The 25,338-nt window shown below is 40.9% G+C and overlaps 1 protein-coding gene across 3 annotated transcripts in view; it reads left to right on the top strand.

Moving 5' to 3' along the window:
* LOC126194811 (mitogen-activated protein kinase 15-like) overlaps positions 1 to 25,338 on the top strand; it is a 196,133-nt gene that overhangs the window by 100,603 nt on the left and 70,192 nt on the right. For all 3 annotated transcript variants that reach the window (XM_049933127.1, XM_049933128.1, XM_049933126.1), the window contains one exon: positions 11,218 to 11,357. In XM_049933127.1, coding sequence (XP_049789084.1) covers positions 11,218 to 11,357 — 140 coding nt within the window. The remainder of the gene's footprint in view (positions 1 to 11,217; positions 11,358 to 25,338) is intronic.

Here is a 25,338-nt window from a genome sequence, read left to right as displayed (position 1 = left end):
GTTCACACAGCAGTATCATATAAACGTATCATTGTTTGACCATTACACAGACTTATGGATGACGTAGTAATAAGCAGCCCTGCTGTGGAGAAACAACTGGAAGACTTGAAAACAAATAAGTCACCAGGTCCAGATGGAATCCCAGTTCAATTTTTCAAAGAGTGCTCTACATCATTGGCCCCTTACTTAGTTTGCATTTATCATGAATGTCTCTACCAGTGCAAAGTGCCAAAGGACTGGAAAAAAGTGCAGGTGACTCCTGTGTACAAGAAGGGTAAAAGAATGGACCTCCAAAATTCTGCACCAATATTCTTAGCATTGATTTGCTGCAGAATTATAGAGCATATTCTTGGTTTGAATATAATAAATTTCCTAGAACCCAAAAAGCTCATATCCATGAATCAGCATGACTTTAGACAGAATTGCTCATGTGAAGCCCAGCTTGCTTTTTTCTCACAATATAGTGCAAACTATGGATGATGGGCAACAGGTAGATTCAATATTTCTAGAGTTCCAAAAAGCATTTGATATGGTACCCCACTGCAGACGTGCATATGGAGTAGGCTCCCAGATATGTGACTGGCTCAAAGATTTCTTAAGTAATACAACCCAGTATGTTGTCCTTGTCAAGAAGTGTTCATCAGAGATAGGGGTAACATTAGGAGTGCTCCAGGGAAGTGTGATAAGACAACTGCTATTTTCTGTATACATAAATGATCTGGTAGACAGGATGGGCAGCACCCTTTTGGTGCAAAAGCCAATATTGAAAGTACATTGTCCTGGATGCTAATTCTAAACAAATCAAAGGCATCTCATCCAAATATGTTTTCACTGTCTCTTGATTTCAACACAGTAAAATTCATTGTCCTGGAGTGAGATCTCTGACAGGCAAATTACACTGTCCAAGTACTGGAATTTCCTGTCTGTTGTAAGCAGTGAGGTGCTTGCTAGATTTATAAATATGTGGTGAGCCTAACTGTTTATACATGGCATGATTAAGCAACGTTACTGAGGCACCTGTGTGTAACTGAAAGTTGGCACTATGGCCAGCACTTCATAATGAGACAAACAGTTGGTTTGAACATTGTTGCACAGCACTAGGGCAAGAAGGCGGCACAACCTTAATCTTACTTTTGCCAGAACCTGTTGTAGGTTTTGAAAACACATTGTTCACTGCCTGTACATGAGCCTGTTTTTTCTGGGAGTGGACAAAATTGGCATATTTGTGCCGTTGCAAACAAACTGCTTGGACATGGCTTTTTTTTCTACATATGTAACAAATGTGTTACCTGATGGGCAGTCCTGTCTTTTATGGCAAGCAAAACATCTAGGACAAGACTTCACTAAATTGCCTACATATCTATGTGGCTGTCCACACGGCTGTGTACACGCTTGTTGTTGCGGCTGCTTGGGGCAGTCACAAGCAAGGGGCAACTTGACCCAACAAATCATGCCTGGTCAATTTAAAATACTTGGGAAAGTGGTGGATCAGAGTACTGTAAGACCTGTTCCCATACTCTACTATCTGGGAGATTGAACGTTATAGCATCACGTATCATGAGATTACTGTAAAAGTTGCCGCAACTACACTTAAATTTATGCTTCCTAATAGTCATGACTGTTAATTCTGTGTACCATTGATGGTACGTCTGGTTTTTTTTTTTTTTTTTTTTTTTTTTTTGAAAGTGAAAGAACTGATATCTAGTGACAGTAACTTGGGCTAGCTGGTCATAATACTGAGTTAATGCAGTGATTACTTGGTCATAGGCAAGTTTATTGGGATTTGTGGTTGGGAATAGTTTTTGTATTAACCTGAACACTGGGGGCCCTGCAATCAAAAGAAAGTATTGTAACTTTATGGTACCTTGAACATGATGAACTTGGCAATGTGCTTGGAAGTGAGCCATGACTGTGGAGGAAGACGTTCTTCCGACTGCACCCATCATCTGGCTTGCGAGGCAACAGGAACATCTTCCTGAAAACCGCTGCTAGGGCACACATCTAGGCCTGAGGGTGTGTCCTGGAGCAATTGCTTGTCCTGTCGATGGCAGTGGTGGGTCCAGGTCTATTGGGTTGGAGAGGGGGGGACGGCAGGGGCGAGGGTGCGTCATTGATCCACTCCTCCTGGGGTTCCCTCATGGCACCAGTGGGTGGCTGTGAAGGCCGCGATGTCCCTTGAAGCCCTGAATCTGGGGGAAGAAAAGCTGCAGAATTGTGGAGAAAATGACATGCATAAATGTGATTCTGGTGGTGGCACTGCAAACCATCTGGGCCTGCAATCAAGTACATAAAAGAGCCAATGCATTCCTGGATTATACCTCTTTCCCAGCGCCCATGGTTACCATATACCCTGAAAAAAATAAGATTGTGGGGCACAAAGTGATACTTGTGGACCATTGATGGCACCAGATGCTGTGATGGTTGTAGCAAGTGTAGCAGCATCCAATGGCGGGGGGCATGCAGAAGTTCCGTCTCATGGGTCTCATGGGTGGGAGTGATGGGAAGTGAGAAAGAGTTACAGCAGCTATTCCCGTGTGTGGGTACTAAGTGTTCTGCTTCTCCATTGGACTACGGGTGAAACAGAGCACTTGTTAGATGACGAGGGCCATTTCGTTCACAAAACTGTTCAAAGTCACATGAAGTGAACCATGGTCTGTTGTCCGACACGAGCACTTCTGGCAAACCATCAATGAAAAATATAGAGGACAACACTTTAATGGTGCTGCATGATTTGATAGAAGCCATAGGCACTACAAATGGAAACTTGCTAAAGCAATCCACCACTATGAGCCATCAAGGGAGAAGATGTTGTTTGGTGGCCAGTATCCTCTTTCTACAACATAAATGGCCACGTGGATTAACAGGGTTCTTTATTTACATGAACAGAGAGCTACTTATCTTCAATAGGGTCTGTGTGCTATGGTACAGGTTCAGTACTTGCAGACAGTATCGGCAGTCCTGCTATAGACACAAATCTGGATGTTATGTACTGGCATAGCCTGTGCTGAACTGTGCTACTCTGTGAATGAATGCCAGCAAATGCCAGCTTGGAGTAGTGAGTGAAGTCAGTCCATCTGTGAGCTGCTGATTGAGACTGACTGACTGACTGACTGACTGATTGACTGTGCTGGTGAGACTGAGCCCTCCGGTCAGAGGCGGCAGTCTAAATTCTTGTGGTTGAGAGGGTGTTGGCAGCATGTTGCCTGCAAGTCTGTCTTTGGCCTCTCTCCTGATAGGCGCACTTGATCCAGTCAACTGGTGTACTGGTGACAGCTTATGCCAGCACAATATGTGTATGCCATTTGAAGTTATTTTGAAGTCATGTGCCTAAAAACATTGTTTCCAGAGAAGATGAAATTTTGTTGGTGTTTATTGTCACACTGGTGTTGCATACATCACTTTTTAAACAGAAATTTAGGCATGTTGATTTTTGGTGTTTATTAGTAGCTTATCCCTCTCAAACCGTCTATTCAGCTGTGCTGTAGTTTTATTTGCAGCTGCCTGGAGCTGACTTGGGGCGTTTCTTGTAATAAGGATGCACATGTCATCTGCAAAAAAAGTATTTGTTTGTGACTCAAAATTTAAATCTAAGTCATGGATATACAGGAGAAAGAGGATTGGCACAACTGTGGATCCATGAGGGACTCCTCATTTTAGAAATTATAAACATATCCAGGTACTTTCCTTTAGTTCATGTTTTATTTGTATTTTCTGTTTCCAGTTTGTCAGGTGCAATGTGAACCATTTAAGTGCAGTGCCTCTAATGCCATATACTTGGAGCCTGTCCATCAGTACATTGTGGTCCAGTATGTCAAAGGCATGAGTCTAAAAAATGCCAGTGGCACTTTCTTTTTTGTCCATTGTTTGCATGGCATTGTAGATAGCACTAGTTATTGATTTGTTTTTCCTGAATCCATGCTGAGTATCAGTGAGAAGTATGCTTTTCTCTAAAAATTTCATTAATCTATTATAAATAAATTTTTAACCAAACAATGGAAAATCCAGGATGGAATGTAACAATACCAGAGAAGGAAAGTTGCTACTCACCATATAGCGGAGATGTTGAGTCGCGATAGGCACAACAAAAAGATTCACACAATTATAGCTTTCGGCCATTAAGGCCTTTGTCAGCAGAACACACACACACACACACACACACACTCACGCAGATGCAACTTGCAAACACGTCTGCAGTCTCAGAGAACTGAAACCACACTGCGAGCAGCAGCACCAGTGCATGATGGAAGTGGTGACTGGGTGGGGGTACAGGAGGAGGCTGGGGCATGGAGGGGGGGGGGATAGTATGGTGGGAGTGGTGGACAGTGAAGTGTTGCAGTTTAGATGGAGGGCAGGAGAGAAGCTGTGGAGAGGGGAGAGGGTATGTAGCGGAAAGGAGAGAAATAAAAAACAAAAGACTGGGTGTGGCGGTGAAATGAGGGCTGTGTAGTGCTGGAATGGGAATAGGGAGGGGGCTGTATGGGTGAGGACAGGGACTAATGAAGGTTCAGGCCAGGAGGGTTACGGGATTGTAGGATGTATTGCAGGGAAAGTTCCCACCTGTACAATTCAGAAAAGGTGGTGTTGGTGGGAAGGATCCATGTGGCACAGGCTGTGAAGCAGCCATTGAGATGAGGGATATCATGTCTGGCAGCGTGTTCAGCAACAGGGTGGTCCACTGGTTTTTTGGCCACAGGTTGTCAGTGACCATTCATGTGGACAGACAGCTTGTTGGTTGTCATGCCTACACAGAAGGCAGCACAGTGGTTGCATCTTAGCTTGTAAATCACATGACTGGTTTCACAGGTAGCCCTGCCTTTGATGGGATAGGTGATGTTAGTGACCGGACTGGAGTAGGTGTTGGTAGGAGGATGTATGGGACAGGTCTTGCATCTAGGTCTATTACAGGGGTATGAGCCATGAGGTAAGGGGTTGGTGGCAGGGGTTGTGTAAGGATGGACAAGTATATTGTGTAGGTTCTGTGGATGGTGGAATACCACGATAGGAGGGGAGGGAATGATAGTGGGCAGGACATTTCTCATTTCGGGGCATGATGAGAGGTAATCAAAACCCTGGCGGAGAATGTAATTCAGTTGCTCCAGTCCTGGTTGGTACTGAGTTACGAGAGGAATACTCCTCTGTGGCCAGACTGTGGTACTTTGGGAAGTGGTGGGAGACTGGAAAGATAAGGCACGGGAGATTTGTTTTTGTACAAGGATGGGAGGATAATTACGGTCATTGAAGGCTTCAGTGAGACCCTCGGTATATTTTGAGAGGGACTGCTCGTCACTGCAGATGCAATGACCATGGGTGGCTAGGCTGTACGGAAGGGACTTCTTGGTATGGAATGGGTGGCAAGTGCCGAAGTGGAGGTATTGCTGGTGGTTAGTAGGTTTGATATGGACGGAGGCACTGATGTAGCCATCTCTGAGGTGAAGGTCAACATCTAGGAAGGTGGCTTGTTGGGTTGAGTAGGACCAGGTGAAGCAAATGGGGGAGAAGTTGTTGAGGTTCTGGAGGAATGTGAATAAGGTGTCCTCACCTTCAATCCAGATAACAAAGATGTCATCAATGAATCTGAACCAGGTGAGGGGTTTAGGATTCTGGGTTTTTAGGAAGATTTCCTCTAGATAGCTCATGTATAGTTTAGCATAGGATGGTGCAATGTGGGTGCCCGTAGCTGTACCGCGGATTTGTTTGTAGGCAATGCCTTCAAAGGAGAAGTAATTGTGGGTGAGGATATAGTTCGTCATGCAGACTAAGAAGTAGGTTGTTGGTTTGGAATCCATAGGGCATCTGGAAAGGTAGTGTTCAATAGCAGTAAGGCCATGGGCATTAGGGATGTTAGTGTACAGGGAGGTGGCATCAGTAGTGATGAGCAGGGCACCGTGTGGTAAAGGGACAGGAACTGTGAAGAGTTGGTCGAGGAAGTGGTGGATATATTTTACATAGGAGGATAGGTTCCGGGTAATAGGTTGAAGGTGTTGGTCTATGAGAGCAGACATTCTCACATTTTTCTATGATTTTACTGAAGCCTAATAAGGCTATACTTTTCTATATTTGATTTGTCACCTTTCTTATGAATAGGGACCACTTTAGCAATTTTTAAACAATCTGAAAATATGCCTGTTAGAAAAGATGAATTTACTATATCTGCAAGATGCAGTGAAATTTTTGTAATACATCGCTTTTTGATGCAGTTAAATTATTTGTGATATCTGCAGGGTAACACCTAAAAAGATTTGTGATGTGTTGAGAATCAGTTACACTCTTGTTGTCATGGTTCAGGGTGAGATTTTCTAGTTTAGGGGACACTTTTCTGTTTTCATTTGACAGTAACTGTGAGGTTGAGCAGTAGCTCTTTCCTTTGCTACTTCCAAGAAAATCATTAATGAAGTCCCCACACAGCACTACTGATTTCTTGTCTAGATGGAGCCTATTTAGTACAGATTCAAGCTTATTTAGGATTGACTCAAAATTTCCATTTGGGGAGAGATAAATACCTGCCACTATATTTGCCGCACTGACTTCAATAAGAGCAAGCTCAGAGGTCCTTTCTGCATTGAGATACTGAAACTTATTAATAGATTTATGTTTTAGAACTTGCTTGATAAAAATTAAAGTACCTCCATTTTTATAACTGTTTCTCCAGAAACAATTTGCTAGTATGTACCCTAGTGTAGAAAAAGAGACAATTCAGTTAATATCTAGCCAGACCCTGTAATGCCCAGAACACTAATGAAGTGGAGTTCTGTATTTAGTAAAATCTTTACATTTAAAGTTTTGTTTGTTGTTGTTGTTGTTGTTGTTGTTGTTGTGGTCTTCAGTCCTGAGACTGGTTTCATGCAGCTCTCCATGCTACTCTATGCTGTGCAAGCTTCTTCATCTGCCAGTACCTACTGCAACCTACATCCTTCTGAATCTGTTTAGTGTATTCATCTCTTGGTCTCCCTCTACAATTTTTACCCTCCACGCTGCCCTCCAATACTAAATTGGTGATCCCTCGATGTCTCAGAACATGTCCTACCAACCAATCCCTTCTTCTAGTCAAGTTGTGCCACAAACTCCTCCCCAATTCTATTCAATACCTCCTCATTAGTTATGTGATCAACCCATCTAATCTTCAGCATTCTTCTGTAGCACCACATTTAGAAAGCTTCTATTCTCTTCTTGTCTAAGCTATTTATCATCCACGTTTCACTTCCATACATGGCTATACTCCATACAAATACTTTCAGAAACGACTTCCTGACACTTAAATCAATACTCGATGTTAACAAATTGCTCTTTTTAAGAAACACTTTCCTTGCCATTGCCAGTCTACATTCGATATCCTCTCTACTTCAACCATCATCAGTTATTTTTCTCCCCAAATAGCAAAACACCCTTACTACTTTAAGTGTGTCATTTCCTAATCTAATTCCCTCAGCATCGCCCGACTTAATTCGACTACATTCCATTATCCTCATTTCTCTGACAGAGTTAGAATGTCATCGGTGAACCTCAAAGTTTTTATTTCTTCTCCCTGGATTTTAATACCTACCCCAGATTTTTTGTTTTGTTTCCTTTACTGCTTGCTCAATATACAGATTGAATAACATCAGGGATAGGCTACAACCCTGTCTCACTCCCTTCCCAACCGCTGCTTCCCTTTCATAACCCTCGACTCTTATAACTGCCATCTGCTTTCTCTACAAATTGTAAATAGCCTTTTGCTCTCTGTATTTTATCCCTGCCATCTTCAGAATTTGAAAGAGAGTATTCCAATCAACATTGTCAAAAGCTTTCTCTAAGTCTACAAATGCTAGAAACGTAGGTTTGCCTTTCCTTAATCTTTCTGCTAAGATAAGTCGTAGGGTCAGTATTGCCTCACGTGTTCCAACATTTCTACGGAATCCATACTGATCTTCCCCGAGGTCGGCTTCTATCAGTTTTTCCATTCGTCTGTAAAGAATTCGCGGTAGTATTTTGCAGCTGTGACTTATTAAACTGATAGTTCGGTAATTTTCACATCTGTCAACACCTGCTTTCTTTGGGATTGGGATTATTATATTCTTCTTGAAGTCTGAGGGTATTTCGCCTGTCTCATTCATCCTGCTCACCAGATGGTAGAGTTTTGTCAGGACTGGCTCTCCCAAGGTTGTCAGTAGTTCTAATGGAATGTTGTCTACTCCAGGGGCCTTGTTTCGACTCAGGTCTTTCAGTGCTCTGTCAAACTCTTCACGCAATATCATATCTCCCATTTCATCTTCATCTACATCCTCTTGTTTGTTATTGATTGAATATTTTGACGGCAAACAGAAAGACCTTTGCTTATGACAGTGTTACTACCCAGGGCCCATATTGGTTGAAAGCACCGATGATGGCTGTTAATCAGTTGAAATCAATTTGCAAAAGTGAATAATAAAACATGATTTTCCGACTGGTTGCTGCATATTTGGTAATTTTAGAAAGACTTTGTTGGTGCAATTTATTTGATTGCCATTACAGATTTTTACATTAATATTAGAGTTCCCTAAAGGTATTTTTATTACACCACTAACCTCATTCTTGCTTGGTAAGGATTTGTCCACAAAAAAATCATTTGTGTGCAAGTGTAGAGTCTTCTTCTGAATTGTTGAAGTCCAAATATATTCTTGCAGTGAGCTGTGGATCACTTGTGCATAACAGGGATATAATTGATTTTTTGGTGAATGGAGGCGATGTTAAGATGGATGTGTTTTTTTGATATTGTGTGCCTTATCTCTGATTTCTTGATGACACATCTGTTTATTTTTTCATCATAAGCTGCTTCCCCTCTCCATTTAAATGTGGTCCATATGTAGTATGAAATATATGTCCTATACAGTTTCTGTATTTTCATACTTTGTGCACATTTTCGAGAGCAGTACATTTGTAGCACTTATCTCTTTTTTTACACATGACCACAGAGGAAGATCATATCAGTGTGGAATGGTCATTAACAGGACATTTATATGAGTCAAGTGTCCTAAACACTTTTTTAACTTGTCAGTGACTTTTGAGGTTTCATTTTTAAGTACATCATTTGCTCCTCCAAACAACACAAAAATCATTATGTGTTAAATTACTGACTTCAGGCAAGTAGACAAGTTTTCCTGTTTCAGACACGGGAGCAACAGTATTAACAAATGCTGTTGCATTTCCAACATTTTTGTCATTGATCCAAGTAGCAGTCCCACTACTATGATGTCAGCAATGACAATAAACTTTGTTACTTTTTAATATTCTGACACATTGGGGCTGTACATTATGGCTTTCAGAATGGAGGGCAGATACTTGTGAATTTTCATTAAAAATTGGAGCATCAAACTTTTGTACGACCTTTTCTTTTGTCAATTTTGAAGCTCAATAAGTTTTGTAGTATCAATTAAGGCATCATCTTTTTTCTTGGTGCTGTGTGTCACAGTCGTTTATCTTACCGGAGCTACTTTCGAGATTAGTAACGGTGTATTTCATCTTGTCTGCTGAAATTACACTACAGTTTGTTGGACTTTCCTGGTGAATAGTGTGCATTTTGGAAAGTTGCAACTTTTTGTATTTGTCTTTCCATATTTGTACATCTGTAGTTAGTACAGAAACAATTTCTTCTTTGCTTCTTTCTTGTAGGCTTAATTTTGGGACACAACGCTTCAAGCACAGCCACAGTTTTTTCTTTGGGTCTGCTTTTGCACAGCTGTTTTACATTTTACACATGATTCCTTTGATACTTGTCCCTTTGCAATAATATTCTTTTGTTTTTTCCTCCATGCAGTGAACTTTTTCTGTAGATGATGTGGAGCATATACTTTCACACACTTTGACTCTCTTACCTAATTTTTTCTTATATTTTTCAATCAATTGGTTAATGGTATGAAGTGAAATGCATTTATGATTGTCATACACAATCCTAGTTTCACAGTCTGGCACATTAAAGTCATCCACCATCTTGTACCTTTTCCTGTCTTTCATTCTCAATGCAGACATTAAACTTTCCAATGCATTCACTGTCAAACAGTCGCATCGCAACATGTGGCCAAGGCAGTTTTTCTTTTACTTATAACTTCCAATAGTTTCCTTCTCTTCACTATTCTTTCCAGCACCTATTCATTAGTCACTCTCTGCACCCGACTAATCCTTTTCGTCCTCCTTCACACGCACATCTCAGATGCTTGCAACCTCCTTTTGTCCTCTTTTCTCAATAACTATGTTTTGACTTTCCAACTGCATGGAGTGCCACACTACCTAGTCTTTTCCTGAGCTCTTTATCTAGCTTCCCACATAATAAGTTTGTCTTTCTATTGAAAGCTTCCATATCTACTGCAATTAATGCTTTGGTATCCTGGTGGCATCTTTGATCTTCTATTATTATATTTTCTAGGTATTTGAAAGCTGTCACTTGGAAAATTTTAATTTGCCGTATCTTAATATTAGCTATTTTATTTCCTTTGCCAACCACCACTCTCTTTGTTTCGTTTTTCTTATTTATCTTCATACCATATTTTTCTTTCAGGTCTTTTAACATTTTATTTGCACTACTTTCACTTCCTGCTAGTAACACCATATCAACTGCAAATAATATAAATGCTATTCTTTTTCGTTCAACACAAACTACATTTTTTTCCAATTGAGCATTTCTCAATAATTTCTTCTAGGTATGTCTGAAAGAGCAGAGCAGAGAGACAGCAGCCTTGCTTCATTTTCCCTCTGATCACCCTTTCCCCATTTTGTAATCAGTCCAAGAAAATGACTTGCAGGGGAAGATAAGATTGAGGGAGCATGAGTTCTAGCAAAAAATAATAGTAGCTCAATCTGTTGACATTATTCCAAGATATTTGCTAAACCAGCACATTAAATATGAGTAAGCAGTTAATCATTTCCATGGATTATTTTTTTTGTTATTATTATTATTATTATTATTGTTGTTGTTATTTTCTCATTAAGCAGTAATTTAATTTTATGAGTAACCATTTTAGGAGTTGTTTAAGAAGCTGCACTATGTTCTGCATTACTTTTGACTGCTAACCACATGTTATTTAGTTGATATTGTACTCTGTTGTGACTCACTGTGGATCACTATGGGAAAGTGGTTGATGGGCTAGAACCGATTGCAACAATGAAATTCAAAAATGTATTTATTGAGTGATATGTGTCCTCATTTAGATATTTATATTACATTCTAGATTTACCAGTTCTGCATTTGACGATAACTTTGTTTTACAGATACACACATGGTATAGACATGTGGAGCTTGGGATGCATACTGGCTGAGATGCTTTTGGGAAAACCTCTATTTCCTGGATCATCGACAATCAACCAGATGGAAAGAATTATGAGTGCCTTACCAACACCATCAAAAAGTGGTTTGTTTCTTACAATAAATGATTTCATAAACTGAGAACTAGTTTTTCTGTTTAGTTGGTTACTATATTTTAAACCTAACATTTCTGCAATGGCAGATATGTTCAACACCTTTTATATCTACTAGTTGATCACACTAATGTAAAGATCATCTCACTCTTTGAGCAGTACAAGTAACCCTGGATGAAGTTTTGAAAATATTAATGCAGAACTTAGAGAAATGGTCAGACAGGACAGGCATCCACACATGGATGTGACTGTCATTTTAATGCATCTAGGAAGGGGTGAATTACACAGCTAATTCAAAGAAGCATCCATTCTGGCCAAAGCATTACCCATCCTGTTCTAGTTGTTTTCAATATTTTCACAATACATTTTTAGAGTAAAGTACTGTGTAATATGTAAGTGCAAAGTAAATATAGTCACAGTTAGATGAGCTACTAGTGAGACCACAAAGTACATCTTGGACAAAGCAATGGGTCTGGAAAAGTACCCATTGAGTACCTTTCATCAAATCCTAAGAAGCCTCATAAACAAAAATAATGAACTTCTATTATCAATATATCAATACAGGAACTAGAAGAGTAAGTGAAATATCAGCAGGTGGGTCATGCTTATCAAATGTCATTGGAAATCACTTCAGCTCAACAGACAAATTTAGGCGGACACTTATTTAAGAGGTGAGTTATGAATGAACTAAGGAGACTTGCTCTGATTTATTTACAACAAGAGATGTATGCACAGGATCCTTACCAGAAACAGTGCAAGCTAACTTAAGTCCGTATTCCAAAGTAAAGCTGGGTCCATGCCATATCAAAGTTTTGCATATGGCAAATAAAATCCACAATATTAACACCTAAGTCAAACCAGTAACACATTCGCTGCACACTCCACAGATTGCTTCACAACCGATGCAGACCAACCATGGGCAAACTTGTATGCCAAATGGTCTCACGGTTCTGTCAGAGGGTGCTTGCTTCTAATGACAAGCACTCTCTGAGTTTTTTCGGTAATGACATGACAGCTGTTTGGTTTCCATAGTGACTGTAGGCGGTGCCATATATCATCCCCCGCTGTCTCCTTCCCCCACCCAGCATGACTGCTGGGGGAAAAGATGCAGGCAGTGTGTGGTACGAAGGAGTTGTCACCGGGAAAAGTGACAGGTCAAAGTCCGTGGGCATCACTTTGGAATGCCGAGGCTCGATGGGAGATACATGAGTCACCATGAGACCAGAGGGTCCACTGGGGCAGAGAAACTGTTGGCTGCTGACCATGGTGGTAAAGTCAAAATTGATTTCAATGGTGCTGCAAAATCTATGGGCGGAGGCCACAGTATACATCATGCACCTGTGGCAAATGAAGATCATCTCATGGATGATCCGGGTTAGGTGGTACCAGAACTGCCAGGCCCACACCGAGGTGCTCACCTCAAAGGGAGAAGCCTTGGTGAAGATGTGTGATGGCGGTGATGAAGTGTATCCAAGAGAGTGCAAAGATGGGAGACCATGAAGCTATTTCACTGCATTCTGCATTCTGCAGTCTGGATGGCCCTGTAAGTTGCTAGAAAACCACAGAGGGCATCATTTCCTTACAGGTGACAGCCACAAGGTAGTTCCCAAGTGTTTCAAGTCCAATTTCCAAAGTTTGAATCCAAATAGGTTAGGGATGGTTGTATGAAAATACACTTGTGTGGGTTGGATCTGAGTCCATTTTCCACAAACCTCTAGAACAAAATCTCATCATTGTGAAGGTGACCATCTGGGGTTGCACTTGTGACAAAATGTCATTAAATAATGAGGCACAATTGAGAATATCTTGAACAAGTGATCCATAAAACACTGAAATATGTCAGGGACTGAAGAGATACCACAAGGTAAGCAGTTATAAAAATGTTATGAAAAGGATAGTTGCTACTCACCTTATAGTAGACATGCTGGGTTGCAGAGAGACACAGCAAAAATGTTGTCGGGAATTGAGCTTTTGACCGACAAGACAATCATTGAAAATAGACAACACACACACACACACGCACACACACACACACACACACACACAAAATTGCAGCTCTCACACGCATGACCACTGTCACTGGCAGCTGATGCCAGATGGCAATCAGCAGTGCATGTTGGAAGAGGCAACGGGGTGGTGGGTGTAAAGAGGAGGCTGGGCAGGGGGTGGGGGATAGCAGGTTAGGGGTAAGGGATGGTAAAGTGCTGTTTGTGGGAGCATACAGGGATGAGATGGAGAGAGGGTAGGGCAGCTAGGTGCAGTCAGGAGGTTAGACTGAGGGCGGGGGTAGAGGGAAGAGGGGGTATCGGAAAAGGTGAAAAGTAAGTGGGTTGGTGGAATAGAGGGCTGTGTAATGGGAACAGGAAAGGGGCTAGATGGGTAAGGACAATGACTAACAAAGGTTGAGGCCAGGAGGGTTACAGGAACATAAGATATATTGCAGGGAAAGTTCCCACCATCACAATTCAGAACAACTAGTGTTTGTGAGAAGGGTCCAGATGGCACAATCTGTAAAGCAGTCATTGAAATGTCATGCTCGCATAGAATGCAGCACAGTGGTTGTAGCTCAACTGTTAGATCACATGACCTGTTTCACAGGTAGCCCTGCCTTTGATGGGGTGGTGATGCTTGTGACCAGATTGGCATAGGTGATGGTGGGAGGATAATGTATGGGACAGGTATTGGATCTAGGTCTGTTGCAGAGATTTGAGGGATGGGGCAAGGAAATGGGAGCAGGGATTGTATAGGGATGGACAAGGATATTGTGTAGGTTTGGTGGGTGGTGGAATACCACTGTGGGAGAGGTGGGAAGGATAGTGGGTAGGACATTTCTCTTTTCAGGGCACAACAAGAGGAAGTCAAAACCCTAGTGGAGAATAATGTGATTTAATTGCTCCAGTCCTGGATGATACTGAGTCATGAGGGAAATGCTCCTCTGTGGCTGGATGGTGGGACTTTGGGAGATGGTGGGTGACTGGAGAGATAAGGCATGGGAGACCTGTTTTTGTACAAGGTTTGGAGGGTAATTACAGTCTGTGAAGACCTCAGAGAGATCCTCAGCGTATTTTGAGAGGTACAACTTGTCACTACAGATATGATGGCCACAGGTGGCTACACTGTATGGAAGGGACTTCTTAGTAAGGAATGAGTGGCAACTGTCAAAGTGGAGATATTACTGGTGATTAGTAGGTTTGATATGGACAGGGGTACTGATGTAGCCATCTTTGAGGTGGAGGTCAACATCTAGGAAGGTGGCTTGTTATATTGAATAAGACCAGGTGAAGTGAATTGAGGGAGAAACTGTTCAGGTTCTGAAGGAATGAGGATAGGATATCCTCACCCTCGATCCAGATCACAAAGAAGTCATTAACAAATCTGAACCTGATGAGAGATTTGGGATTCTGGGTGTTTGGGAAGGATTCCTCTAGTTGACCCATGATTAGGCTGGTATAGTATAGAGCTATGCCATGGCTAAAGCTGTACCCCAAATTTGTTTGTAGATAATGCCTTCAAAGGAGAAGTAATTGTGGATGAGGATCTAGTTGTCATGGTGACTAGGAAGGAAGTAGCTGGTTTGGAATCTGTTGGGTGTTGGGAAAGGTAGTGTTCAATAGCAGTAAGGCTATGGGCATTAGGGATGTTAGTCTAAAGGGAGGTGGCATCGATAGTAGTGAGCAGGTCACCATGTTGTAAAGGAACAGGAACTGTGGAGAGTTAGTGGAGAAAATGGTTGGTATCTTTTGTATCAGAGGGTAGGTTTGCACGTAATAAGCTGAAAGTGTTGGTCTACGAGAGCAGAGATTCTCTCAGTGGGGGCACAGTAACCAGCCAGAATGGGGTGTCCTGCAAGGATTTATGTACTTTAGGAAGCATGTAGAAGATGGGAGTGCAGGGAGTGGTAGGGGTGAGGAGAGAGGTTTTTGGGATGGGCCTATGGATTTGAGGAGACAGGAGATCCTGCTGGATTTCTAGAATGAGGTCGCTGTAACAGGGCTTGTGGGTGGATGAGTCTGACAGCTGGTGGAACCCTTCTGCCAGGTAATCACTGCAATTCAAAACAACAGTAGTGCAGCCTTTGTCAGCAGATAGGATTATAAGGTAGGGACCCATTTTTAGGTGGTGGTGGTAGCAGTTATAATGGTATAGGCCATATGACATATTTAGCAAGAGCTATGATGCTGCATACAAGGGGATTTGAAAATATACCTTTGTGATGTAAACTTTACTGAATAAAGTGCTGATGTCTAATTTTTCAAAGGGTGCATATGGGGTTTGTAAGGGATAAATTTGCAATGCTGCCTTTGCTTTGAATGTTACTTTGAAACTACCACAGTCTAACACGCCAACTACCAGAGGAGTGGCCCATTAACTGTGAGGAATAGACATTAACATGTCTTCATGAGTGGATCAGCCTCTGTCACCTTGCAAGTGATGTGAGCTTTGAAATCAATTCTTTTCCTTCAAACTAGTGAGAAAATTTGAACAAATATGCACAGAGAGTCTTTAAGATGGCACAAGGCCCTTCAGGTTGGATGCTGTGCCCTGTTTCATGAACATTAAATCCAAAACATAGAAAGACTAGCAGAAGGGAGGGAGGAAGGGGAAACTGTTGGATAGAGGATGTGGGGCACTGGGTTACTGGAGATTTAGGCCAGGCCAGCACACTTATGGAAGTGAAGGATGTGTTACAAGGGTAACACCCATCTGCAGAGAAGCTGGTGGTGAAGGGAAGTATCCAGAGAGCCTAGATTGTGATGAAGTCATTGAAATTGAGCATGTTATACTCAGTTGTATGTTGTGCCACTGGGTGGTCAACTTTGTTCTTGGCAAGAGTTTGACAATGGCTATTCACACTCATAGACAGCTGGTTGGTTGTGACACTGAGAAAAAAAGCTGCCTAGTGTTTTCAACAGAGTTGGTATATGACAAGGTTGCTTTTACAGATGACCTGGCCTCTGATAGTGTAGGATAAGCCTGTGACCAGACCGGTGTAGGAAGTGCTGGATGGATGGAGTGGGCATGTCTTGCATCTTGGTTTTCTGTGGGGATATAACCCCTGTGACAAGTGGTTGGATACTGTGTGTGTTGGATGGGGAATGGAACATACTTTAGGAAAGGTGGTGAAGATCTTCGGTAAGGTGTTCCTCATTTCAGGGCATGAAGATGGATAATAATGAATGACCTGATGAAGAATTGGTTCAGTTGTTTCAGTCAAGGGTGATGAGAGGATGCTATGTAGCTGATTTTTGGTCATGATGGAAGGATTAGTAATGTTTGATGATATGTTGTGGGAAATCTGTTTGTGGACTAGGTTTGATGGGGGGTAGATGTCACCACTACAAATGTGTCCCCACAGGTGGCCAGGTTGTATGAGAGTGATTTCTTGGTGTGGAAGGGATGACATATGTTGAAATGCAGGTACTGTTGGTGGTTAGTGGATTTAATATGGGCAGTAGTGTGGCTGGAGCCATCCGAGATGTGGAGGTCAATATCCAGGAAGGTGGCGTATTGGGTGGAATAGGATTAGGTGAAGCAAATGGGAGAGAAGGGTTGAGGATGTGAAGGAATGAGGATAGGTTGTCTTGGTCCTGAGTCCAGATCATGAAGACACAATCAGTGAATCTGAATCAGGCTAGGGGTTGGGAGTTTTGGGAAGTATGCATTCCTAAACCATCGACTGCACACTGACCAGTGTAGCGCCACAAAATGCCATCAGGAAGGCATTCATCCGCACATCAATGGAAAGAGTGGGCAGTGCCACACCTCCAGGAAGACACACACACCACCTGTCAACACTGATTTGATTAGCCCCCCATCACTGGTCGGCCCGGTTTGGTCGCAAACTTCGAGAGCATCAGCACTGAGTAATAGGAAGACAACACTTAGCCTGCATTCTGTGAGTAGTAATAGTGGATGACTGTAATTGCATGTAGGAAGCACAAGAAGTTAAGTTTCTTTTCTTTTTAGAAATAATGTGTTCAATTAATCTTAAAGTGTTATGTACAGATCATTTTGGATTCCTGCCACTGGCCATCACAACTTCTCTCCTTCCTTGTTTGTGTCTGTGCTGACTCCCACGGAAGTCAATGAACAGGAAACTAGGAAGGTTTCCTATAGATGAACCATAAACAAGCTGACATACGAGAGTGCCATGCGGGTGCCCATGACTGTGCCATGGATTCCACAGCATACTTTCCCTTCACAGGAAAAGTTATTGTGTAACAGGATATAGTTGGTAAGGTGCATAAGTAATGAGGTAACGTATATGAAGTAAGAAGTACATTGGGAGAGGTAGTGTTCAATGGCTGCAAGGCCATGAGTATAAAGGATGTTGGTGTATAGAGAGGTGGCATCAATAGTGATGTGTTGCTGACTGTACAACACATTGAGGTCATCCAACCTTAGAAAACACTTGTTGAAGACAAAGTTGGTAGTGGTGGTGAATTAAGTCCACAACTTTAGTTGTGAAAATACACATGGTGTGACCTTTCTGGCTGAAGGCCACTACTGGAACCAAGCTAGAGTGATGGCTATCTTGCTGTGCTCAGATTAAGGTGACCATGAGATACTAGTGAACCTGTGAAGGCACCCATTAGGTCTTCCTGGTGCTTCTGCGTTGTGGGGCTTGGAGCTGGTGGCTGTGAAGTATTGTCATGAACCTATTTCCTTCAATAAACTCCCTCCTCTTCATTGTTTTTGTTTCTCATTTATCCAGCATCAGGCTGCTTTGGGACATTTATGGTACTTCTCCACTTCCACGATTCTTCTTGTTCTACAACTGTTTTTTCTCCAGTCCAGATTCCCCCTTCTTAAAGTGGTCTTAATCCGGTCAATTCATCTTGCTCTGAATCTTCATCTTGCTATCAGACTTGGCCTCCTTAATTCATTTTGGTATTCTTCCCTCTACCATTCTCTTTACTGTACATGTCCAAACCATTTTAACCTACTGTCTTAGTCCTATCATTCAACTTTTCTGCTCTCATTTCTCACACTGTCTCTCCTTGTTTTCCTTAACATACTTCTTAGGATTTCGGTTTACTGGCTTGGATTCTGCTCTCCTCTCTTCCTATCATTTCCAGACCTCTCATGCATATGTCGGTATGAGTATTGTTGAGGACAGAGTTGGTTGTGGTAGTGAATAAAGTCCATGCAGTAAGTATTGAAAAACATTGTTAATCTCATTTCTGTGGCTGTGCCCTTGTTGCTTTGAGCATCTGAATTTTCAAGGTTTGTATTATCCCCTCTTCCTGTGTTGTGTGTGACTTCATACACAAAGGTAAGGAGTGGTGCACTGCATAGTGGTGTAGCAACTGCCATCATGAGAAAGCTGGACAGGAGCATAAATGATTAGTGAACAAGTTAATGCAACAGACAGAAGCATTACTTAACTTGTATTTCTCCAAGCATATGAAGTCTCATTACAAATAATGCAGCTAGAAACACAGTGCAGCTATCCCAGTTTCAACCAGGATGAGGCTTGCTGTACTAAACATGAATGATGCTGTCATAGCAATGAGGCTCCAAGTGCAAGTGGGCTGAGCAGCTGCTGCTGGCTGTCATATATTGTGGCAGCAGAGAGTGCTCATTGTATGGAGCTGCTGGAGCTGCAGCTCAGTGTGTGTGCACCATTGGGCCCGCCAGATCCCGCGTGGTCACTATCGGTGCCTAATGGGAACTAGCGACTCCTTACCTATGACACCTGTGGGGTGGTATTGATACGTGATACAACATCCTGTTCATTAGGGAAATTGAAGTTGTATAAGTACTTGGATAAAAGTTGTGGATCATCATCAGAAACTGCTGATATCAGCAGTGTCTTCAATCGTGAATTCTAAAGTGATGTTTGCTGAACATTGAGGTATATTGTATTTGTATTGCTGGGTGGGAAAAATGGAAGCACCTCTTGAAACTGATGCCCAGATTTGAATCCTGTCAAATGAGAATTTCCTAAGCAGAGCTTCATCCATAGATTTCTACAGGAAACAGTGAGCTCAATGTGACTCTTCAAGATCTCATGTGATGAACAGCAGTTGGCCAAGTATTTGAGTAGTTAGATTCATTGCTTCTTGATGGGCATGTTTATCTGGAGTGTGATGAGTCAGAATGTCTTTAATAAGTGCACTTTCTACTGAATCATTGTAAGGTAGCTATGTAAGTAATATAAGTATATATGTATAAGCAGTATAAACATAATTGTAGATGAGTGCTTGTTCTGACATTGAGCTCTCTGAAGCCGTATGGCACTGCTGACTGTAATAATCTTCCAGTATTGTATATAAGAGATCAGATGGTAATGTTATAGGTTTTACCAGACATGACAACTTATAAAGCAACTACAGTTGTTCAGAGTTTGTCCAAGAATTGAACTGAATTGAATGAAATTTTATTGTCGCTTAGCTTTTACAGCAATTGACAAGTCAAGTTACATATATACAAGTTATACAGCATATATACATGGGTTGAAGATCAATATTTCACTATTGGTTTTCCATAAAGTGCAGTATTTAAAATCAAATAATATGAAAAAAATTGCATCATAAATTACTCAGTTAAAGAAATTATGCTGTACTCTCCAAACGGGTACAACTATGATATTTTACAGTCATAAAATTCCTGAAGTGAGTAGCAAGGATTTGCAGCTAACCAACTGAATAATTTGTCTTTAAATAAATCAAATGGAGCTTCTACCCATTCTAGTGACAGTTTGTTAAACATCTTCATACCCACCAATTCGTAGCTGTTCAGTGACTTGGATAATCTGTAGTAAGGTATGTCAAGATGGCTACTATTTCTGGTTCCATGAGAGTATACCTCTCTTCTACGCTGGTATTCTGATAAGTTGGTCTTTATATGCAGTAGGGCAGTGTAAATATATATGTTTATAACAGTTAATATTTTTAAGTTGATAAACAGTGGTTTGCAGTGGGCCAGTTTATCACTGTTTGTGATCATTCGAATTACTATCTTCTGAAGTACCAAAATGTACTGAAGGTGTGAGCTATTGCCCCATATTGAAAGCCCATAAGATATAATGCTTGGAAAAAAAAAGCAAAGTAGGCTGATCTTACATAGGCCGCAGGTACATGGTTTTTTTAAATTCCTTAACAAATACCCCACTCTAGACAGCCTTGCACTAATTTATTTAATATGTGACTCCCAAGTCAATTTACTATCTATAACAAAACCTAAGAACTTAACACTATCCATGAAGCCTGTTACTGGGAGATCTCTTAAACTAAATACAGTCTTTTGAGTTTTACTCTCATTAAGCAGGAACCCATTAGCTCTAAACCAGACTGATGCTTATGATATTGTGTCATTTGCCACAGTTTGGAGCATATCCATGTCTGAGCTGATATTGAAAAAAGTGGTATCATCTGCATAGAGAATGGAGTGAGTATTTATGTAAAATGGTAGATCGTTTGTCATTAGGATAAATAGCAGAGGTCCTAATACTGAGCCTTGTGGCACACCGCACTTAACTTCAGCTAGCTGTGATCTCTGTTTACCAATACAAACAATTTGTTTGCAGTTGCTGAGGAAAGATTCGAAAATGTTGTCAACTTCACTGTTTGTGATTCCATAATAAACTAGATTGTTGAGAAGTGAAATATGCTCCACACAGTTGAAGGCTTTGCTAAGAGCACAAAAGGTAGCCTGAGCAAAATTTTTGCCTTCATAATCATTAAGCACTTTTTTAATCAGGGAGCCAATGGCATGGACTGTGGATTTGCCCTTCCTAAAGCCAAACTGTATCGCAATTACATGTCAGAGAATCACACAACTGGGAGTTGATGTTGGATTCCAAACCTTTAGATAAAATAGGTGTCAGAGATATTGGGTGATAGCTAGATGGGCAATTTTTGTCTCCTTTCTTGTAAATGGGCACTAACCTGGATAATTTTAATACATCTGGGAATACTCCTTCAATTAGACATCTGTTTATACATTTAGTAAGACAATATACTATGGGTCCAATTATCTTTTTTAACATATTATGAGAAATACCACATATGTCTTCACTATCAGAGGGCCTAAAATTATTTACAATAGTTAAAACAACATCTGGTGTGACCTCTGTTAAAAGGAATTTATCTTTCAGGGTGTAGTCTACATTATGATATTGAATGAGATCAGCTACAGTTTCTCGCGGCCTCCCAATGTTTTCCCTAATTTGGTTACCAGATTTTATACAGTAGTTATTAAGTTCATCTGCTGAAATTTCTACTTCAGCTTTCTGCTTGCTTTTGGCCACTGAGTTTATTATAGTCCATGCTTTTTTTGTATTTATTTTTTGATGACTCAATGCTGACGAGGTTGTTTTTTGGCCTCATTTAAAGCATACTTATATTCCAAGCAAGAAAACCAGCATTACTTATATTTCAAGCAAGAAAACCAGCATTCTATTGCTCTGGATTAAGCACCTGGAAGGTGGTGAAGTGTTGGGAGACCTATTGGAGATTTGATTGGCCAGTTATCGTTGTCCTGATTGTACAAAATCAGTGGCTAGTCCTTGTTTCCACTGAAGTAAATGCCAAACTGACCCTGTTAGTGAAAAAATACATACTCAGTATATGTACACATAATGCGAGTCGTTAACTAAGAGTATAAGGCCACTCATGCTCCACTGTAACCCGCATCACATAGGAAGGTACTTTTGCACATAGAGGCATACTGATAAGGAAGCGTGGAAAGGATGTGGTCTGCACATGTGTGGTGGCAGAGAGCAGGCAAACGAACTCTGTGTTGCCGACCTGTGCTGCTGAGGATGACAGTCAGGTACACTTTGTTGTACATTCAAATCTATAAGGGGAACTAATAAATTTAAAACTGGTTTTGATCCATCGTCTGCATGAAATAAATCTTACTTTAACGTCATGACAACATTGCATCGACTGCTCTGCAGCTATAGTCATGTGATGTTGGAAGGCAGGAGTAGCTGCTTCACACCTTAACAATATTGAGGCTACTGCTCCACAGCTATAGCTAATGTGATGTCAAAAGGTAAGAACAGCTGGCAAAGATTTATAAGACATCAAGTACAGTTTTTCTTGATGATAGTTGTCTAATGACAGAGGCATCAGAATTGGTTGTAATAATTGACATTTATTGTGATTTACAATGTAATAGACAACAAAATGAACTTCAGACAAAATCTGAAATAATTATATTTGCAAGACAACTGATTCTACTCCACAGAATTTTTTAAAGATGTGTATAATGCATGTGTGTGAATGTGTTTTTCAGTATTTAAGTGTAAACCACTGTGCATCAAAAGAATTACTGGTAGCAAAGACTATTGCAGACTTGTGTAAATGGCCAGTATGTTGTTATATTTTTTGCTGTTAATGGACATTACAACTATAAACTAACTTGTTAGACATTACAGTGAGAGACCGCATTTATGATGCACTGAACAAGCACCTACTGTGAAAAACTGGAGGGAATGGTAACTGATAACACTGAAAACCACTGATATCTTGACTGATAACCCTCCCTGTCATTTTGAGGTGTTTTCTTATTCATGCCTAGAAAATAACAGGGTTTACTTAATCAAAATACCACAGAGTTTTTGATGAATTTATCTGGTCACATTCATGTGAGTTATTAGAGCATACAGTATGCTGGAAAAATCTTAATATCTCCTTGGGCAATAAGTTGAACATTGCACTCAGGTGACAAAAGTCATGGAATAGCATTATGCACATATACAGATGGTGGTAGTATTGCATACACAAGGTATAAAAGGACAGTGCATTGGCAGAGCTGTCATTTCCACTCAGGTGATTAATGTGAAAAGTATCCGATATGATTGTGACTGCACGACGGGAATTAACAGACTTTGAATGTAGAATGATAGTTGGAGCTAGATGCATGGGATATTCCATTTCAGAAATCACCTATTCTGAGATCCATAGCTTCAAGAGTGTCTTGAGAATACAACATTCCAGGAACCTCTCATGATGGAAAGTGCAGCAGCTGATAGTCTTCACTTAACAACCAAGAGCAGCAGAATTTGTGTAGGGTTGTCAGTACTAAGAGACAAGCAACACTGTATGTAATAACTGCATAAATCAATGTTGGACAATACGACAATCATATCTGTTAGGACAGTGTGGCGAAATTTGGAATTAATGGACTAAGGCAGCAGATGACTGATGCAATTGCCTTTGGTAACAGCATGACATTGCCTACAGTGCCTCTCCTGGGCTTATGGCAATATCGGTTGGACCCGAAATGACTAAAAAAAAAACCATGGCATGGTCAGATGAGTCCTGATTTCAGTGTTTAAGAGCTGATAATAGAGTTTGATTGTGCCGCAGACCCCACGAAGCCATCAAACCAAGTTGTCAACAAGACACTGTGCAAGCTGGTGGTGGATCCATAATGGTGTGGGCTGTGTTCACACAGAATGTAATGGATTCTCTGGTCCAATTGAACCAATCATTAACTGGAACTGGTTATGTTTGACTACTTGGAGACCATTTGCAGCCATTCATAGACTTCATGTTACCAAGCAACTATGGAATTTTTATGGACGACAATGCACCATGTCACCAGTCCACAAGTGTTTGCGATTGGTTTGAAGAATATTCTGGACACTTTAAGTGAACAATTTGCCCATCCAGATCAACAACATGAAGCCCATCGAATGTGTATGTGATGTAATCGAGAGAGTAGTTCGTGCCCAATATCCTGCACCAGCAACACTTTTGCAATCACGGAGAGCTATAGAGGTAGTGTGGCTCAATACTTCTGCAAGAAACTTCCAGCGACCTGTTGAGTCTATGCCAAGTTGAGTTGCTGCACTATGACAGGCAAAAGGAGGTCCGACACAATGTTAGGAGGTGTCCTTTGACTTTTGTCTCCTCTCTGTATGGTTTGCATACTCCATAGGATACAAATCCCTAAATCAGTAAAGGCTAAGACGTTCTGACAGACTATGTAAGTGATATGTTGACCAACACATTTTTTAAAGAAAACCAAAGTCTGCTTGTTAATATAGTCTGATGGTGAATTTTTGATGGTAGGTTCAAGGCTTACATGCATTTTCACCCCCCTACCAAAGTCTTTTTCTTGAAGCTTTTCAGTATACCACACACAGTGTACCCATGCTGAATGAGGGATGTTGTCTATTGATTAATGCATGAGCCATTCACTGTCTGCTATCTTGAATGATTTTTTCCCTACAATATAGTCTTTAACCTGTGACCAAATTAATTCCATTGGGCTGTACTGACAGTGATATGTGAGTGCACCAAAACTGTGTGAGCACATTCATGTGCAAGAAAGTTAAGTTTGTATGGTGTCTCTCATGACTTGTATATATTAATCAGCTGGAGGAATTCAACACAAGTCTGGTTTATACTGTTCAGAATACTTTTATTTTTAAGCCAGAGCACAATATTTGCTTTCCTAGTGTTCATGATTGGTGTTCTCTCTGTAACAGCTAAATGATAACTGGCATGGTACATTACAATGACCAACTTTGAAGCAAGAATTGTTCAGTGAGCCAGTCCTTGAAACTGGAAGTGTCATGTCTGAATGGTAGGCACTGTTGTTTTCCTTACACCTAAATACAAGTTTACTCTGAGGAATAAAATTAGAAGATGAGCTAGTATGCAGAATAATTATCTGAGAACCTTTTGCTATGGGAACTTTCAAACTGCCAGTACTGTCACTCATTTTCCAGCAGGTATTCCTGGAATGATTCTGGTTCACCTATGTTTCATTGAGGTTAAACTACCTCTTTTCTTTTATCTCATGCATATTTATAGGGGATGTGGTTTGTGCTGCACCTGTGTCACTTCTTTCAATTAAAAACTCTGTTTTGAACATATTTGAAAGCAACCTCTTTTAAAATCCTTTGCACTGATGAAGTGCTACCTTTGAAGCCAGTTTTGTCATGATTAATTGTAACAAGTTTTTGTGATGTTGGATATTCACCCTATATATTAGCTGCAACAGGCAGAA

Source organism: Schistocerca nitens, chromosome 7, assembly GCF_023898315.1.
Source record: "Schistocerca nitens isolate TAMUIC-IGC-003100 chromosome 7, iqSchNite1.1, whole genome shotgun sequence".
Lineage (NCBI taxonomy): Eukaryota > Metazoa > Arthropoda > Insecta > Orthoptera > Acrididae > Schistocerca > Schistocerca nitens.
This window is presented reverse-complemented; position numbering and strand designations above follow the sequence as displayed.